We start from the raw sequence: 4,577 nt of genomic DNA, 5'->3' as shown, positions 1-4,577 counted from the left end.
GGGTGGTTGGTCGGTGGGAGGCGGAGGGGGGGGAACAATGGCAAGGCGGCCGACAAGGCGGAAGCGGTGCAGTGCTGTCGGCTGCGGACGGGCGGCGCTCCGATTGCACGCGTCCACAAACACGGCACTCACCCTGCACAGGCGACGCGTACGCACGTGTGCGCGCGCGCGCGCACACACACACACACACACACACGCACACACACACAAACACACACACACACACACATGCACACACACACACACGCACGCACGCACATACACACACGCACTCACAAACACACAACATACAACACACACGAAACACACACACACTCAAACACACATGCACATGCATGTGCGCACCTCTTCCAACTGCGGTATCGTCAGCGCGCTGGGGATGTCTTGCTTGTTGGCCAGAATCAGCAGCGTCGCCCCGAATAGCCGCTCCTCCTGCAGCAGCCCCCGCAGCTCGTCGCGGCAGTCGGACAGGCGTGCCAGGTCAGCAGAGTCCACCTGGGGGCGGGCATGCGCCGGGAGGTCGGTCAGAGAGATAGAAGGCATGAGGTGTCAGCAGTTCTTTCCAAACGTCTGCAAACGAAAGGAAGCAGGAAAGTGTTGTCATGAGTCAACGCGATTGGCTTGACTGAGCCACCGGCCTGCAACTGGTGGCGGTTCTTTCTGAGCAAGGCGGCCGCACAGCTGGCTCCGCCTGCTGCAAAACGCGACGCAGATTCGTGGCAGAAGGGAGGCGGCGCAGCCGCCGCGGGCGCCGCCCCCCGCCCCGGACGCGCGCGGCGCGGTGCGTCCCGCCGCCTCCGCCGCGTCGGCCCTTGCCCGCGGGTTGCTGCCCGTGTGCGCGGTCCGGGCGCCCCAGGGCCCGCCCAGATTCAGGCAGCGCACCACCCAGATGAGGCCGTCCGTCTTCTCGTAGTAATTTCGCCAGTAGGGCCGCAGCGTCCGCTGCCCGCCCACGTCCCAGATGTTGAGCTTGTAGCTGCGCAGGGGCGCGGCCGGCGCGGCCGTACGCGAGGGGTGGGGGACCGGCGCGTTTGTGTGTGTGTGTGTGTGGGGCGGGGTGGCGTGGGGGAGGGAGGGTGGGCTGACAGCACTGGCTGCGCCAGGGTGTGCTGCTGGTTCCACAAAGGTCCAACGCAGCAGGCAGCTGCCAATGCGCTGGCCTGCCTCACAAAATTGTAAAATCGGCAGCCCTCAGGCGCTTGGCAGAAGAGAGCTAAAATCTGGACGCCCCCCACCCGTTGAAGTCCATCGTTTTGATGTTGAATCCGAGGGTGGGGCTGATTGTGCTGATGTCCTCCCCGTTGAGCCGCTTCACGATGGTCGTCTTGCCGGCGTTGTCCAGGCCGCTGCAGGGGAATGCACACCCGGGTTCTGAAGGGCAGGTTCTGGCAGCCCCCCCGCGATTTTGGGGAGGGCGGCGTGCCAAGTGTTGCGCAAGCGCATTGCGGCGACGGACTGTGGAGTGGCTGTTCTAGCGGGACCTGCTGCAGTCGAAATGATGTACTCACACCATCAGCAACCGCATCTCCTTCTCCTTGGCCTTTATCTTCTTTACAATTGTCAGAAGGCCCTGCGCAGATCAGCAGGACGTCAGCTTTACTCCCTAAATTAGGCTATTTACGAGTTCTATATCCTACTGCCGAATCTTCATCGCTCACCATCGTGCTGCACTGCGACCTCCACTCCCAGATCGATCTGGCGCGATGTATGCACGGTCGTTGCAGGACAGCGGCAATCAAGGAGGAAAGGTGCTTGCGACGCTTGTGTGCCAATATGAATGAGTGAGGGGCAAGTGGCATGGGCATAGAGGTGTGCTATGTCCCTTGAAGCCCCACTGCAATCACTCCGTCACCCAACCCGTCGCTGACAGCGTGCACCCTTCATGGCAGTGACTGCAAGACCAGCAGCCGCTGGGGCAGCTACACTTGCTGCAGAGCCACGTCTTTGCTCAAAGGTCCTCATTTCACCACTGCCTTCAGATGCAGATCCGGAACGCTTGACATGCTTGGCAAGAGTGGTGGAGGCTGACATGACAGGTTGCCTCGGGACACACGCTTGGCACAGGGCTGATTGGCATGGTGACAATCAGAGCAGACGTCTCATGCAAAGTTGCTGAAAGTGTGGGGGAGTGGCGTGACGCTGTATGACGCAGAATTGTGCCAACAGATCAACACCAAGATTCCATGTCTTGCATGGCAGCAGTCGTAATGCGTTTTGCCCTTGCGTACATACCATCCAACACACTGGCAAACGCGTGTTTCCACATCAGAAGTTGTTGCCTGGCAAGATCTGCAAAGCCTTGGTGATTGATTTGCCTAGCTCTGTCAACGTGTGCGCGGGAAGTCATCTTTCTTTTGTCCTCAGCAGTAAAGCTGATGGTGTTTTGCTGACCTGTTGCAGCTGGCGCCAAAAATCTACTCGCCAACACAAAAAAGGTAGTGTTACCGTGGGCAGCCTTAACCTTTGTGCTGGGCTGGTAATGGCAGGTTTCCGCTGCAAGAAAACACATAAGTGAAACTGCAACGGCTCGCATGTATGTACGATATCACCGTGTAATATACACCCATTGCACCATCTAATATACAACCATGGCGGCAAGGAGTTGGCTCACCAGCTATACCGCCACACTGCATAATAACAGAACCACAGTCCCAATCCATCAAATCCCAATGCCATTCGTTGTTGCTGGGGCCAACAGTAAATCGATGATAATCTGTGCATATGTATGGCCATGCACACCGTGTCACGCGTGGAGATAGTGCACGCAGCTAGCTCGGTCAAATCGGGATTGCGCGGTCAACACGGCCGTACGTCCGGACCGGCGCCGACATCAGCCTACGCCCTGTGCGCTTTGATGCCACATAGGTCAGGGCACCCACAGGCCACGCCACCTACGGGCAGAGAGTTGAGCGGAGCAGGAGTTGTGAGGCAGGGGCAGGGGCATGGGAAGGATATGGCATGCAGCAGACCTGGAGCGCGCCGAGTGTGTCCCCACTGGATGCGGCAAGGCGATCAGGGGCAAGTTATCGTGGAGAGGTGCAGCAGTACGGCATTTTACAAGGTTTGGGATGGTTGAGCTCTGTGAGCATCCCTCAGTTATGGGGACTTTGACAGAGGCTGCTAGTCTGGGTGCCCAAGCGCAAGCAACCTACCACTCCAACGACAAGCCCGACGACAGCACCCAATGTGGGCCCCACCACCTGCACAATCAGGCAAGAAGAGATGGGGGCCCCTTGTCAGGTCTGGGAGCTCGGTTGGGGTGTGCGCCGCGCAGGGTCTTGTGATGCGTTGCTACCGGCCCAGTGTTGCGCCCCGCCATGGCGCCTGCGTCCCGCCGCACCCAAAGCGGCCCGTGCTGCGGCACGCTGCGGCCCACCTTGCAGCGGCAGGGGTTTTGGTGGGTGCCGACCTCCACACAAGCAAACATGGCTGCTGCTGGTCGGTGGGGGAAGGGGATGCAGCTGGCTGCCTGCGCTGTCACACTTTGCTGCGTTGAACACGTGAAAGCTGCTGGTGGGTGTGCGGAAGTGTTTTTGTGTGGGTGTGAGTATCGGCTGACTGTGAAGGGTTTGTGTAATGTGCAGAATGTGTTGTGTTTGCGGGCTTTTGAAGCAAGGAGACAGCGCGGCAAGCAGGTGCATGTCATGCCGTCAGCACGACTCATGCCGAGCAGGTGGCAGTCACTCATTGCCGTGCAGCAAGCACCGTGCCTGTGTGCACGTGTGCGCATTGACTGTTTTACAAGTCCATACTAGCTGTTACCTTGCTTGTCGCCTTGCGCGCTTGTCGCCTTGCGCGCTGCACAGGATTGCATCGATCTGTGGTCGAGGCTTTCTGAGTTTGTCTTCGCACGTGGACGAGTGTATGTATCAGCAGCAGCTGCTTTTACATCATCGATAAGTGGCAGCAGCGTCCATGGCGACTGAAACCAAGTGCGGACAGAGGATCACCGCACGCTGTTCTACCGGCATGCGCGTGCTGCGCAGCGTTCCGCCGCGCAATGCAGCACGGCGTGTGGCTCAGTGGCACGTGGTCCTCCCTGCATACCGTCAGGTTCAAAATTTACACAAAGACGGGGGACAGCGGCACGTCGTCCCTGTACAATGGCGAAAGGCGGCCCAAAGGTGCGGCGGCCACCCAGACGCCACCCCTGAGCCTGCCCGCGGCGGCACCGCTGGGCCCGCCAACGTATCGCCCCCAGATCCAATAACCGTGATCATTCAGCAGCCGTCCCGCCAGCCCAATCCAGGGACGCCTTGCTCCACCTCTTGGATGCCATGCGACCCCCAGCAACCACCTCACAGCATCGCCACCAACCTCCCTTGCACAACGGGCCCAACTCCCCCTGGGCATCACGGCCCTCGATACGCAGAAGACCAGACGTTTGCGGCCCTAGGGGATGTGGACGAGCTGAACAGCGCCCTTGGGGTGGTGGTCGCATTCTGCGACTACGACCACTTGAGGGTCCAGTCCCAGGTGCGGCGCGGGCGCGGCGCAGGCGATAGCCCGCAAGCGTGTTCTGCCGGCTGCTTGCACGTCGGCGAGAGATCGAGCAGGCGCTCGGCCGTTCCGACTGG

General features: G+C 60.0%; 1 protein-coding gene across 1 annotated transcript; it reads right to left on the bottom strand.

The window, feature by feature from the left end:
- Window positions 1-315: 315 nt before the first annotated feature.
- On the bottom strand, window positions 316-1,525 carry MNEG_11460 (ADP-ribosylation factor-like protein 2; the record flags this gene model as incomplete). The annotated part of the gene is made up of 4 exons (XM_014040069.1): window positions 316-495; window positions 883-976; window positions 1,236-1,346; window positions 1,509-1,525. The coding sequence occupies 4 exons, from the start codon at window positions 1,523-1,525 to the stop codon at window positions 316-318; spliced, it is 402 nt and encodes a 133-aa protein (XP_013895523.1).
- Window positions 1,526-4,577: the final 3,052 nt, after the last annotated feature.

The sequence above is a fragment of the Monoraphidium neglectum genome (genome assembly GCF_000611645.1).
Source record: "Monoraphidium neglectum strain SAG 48.87 unplaced genomic scaffold scaffold02753, whole genome shotgun sequence".
In the NCBI taxonomy this organism is placed as follows: domain Eukaryota; kingdom Viridiplantae; phylum Chlorophyta; class Chlorophyceae; order Sphaeropleales; family Selenastraceae; genus Monoraphidium; species Monoraphidium neglectum.
The sequence above is the reverse complement of the archived record's forward strand: the minus strand, read 5'-3'. Positions and strand labels throughout refer to the sequence as shown.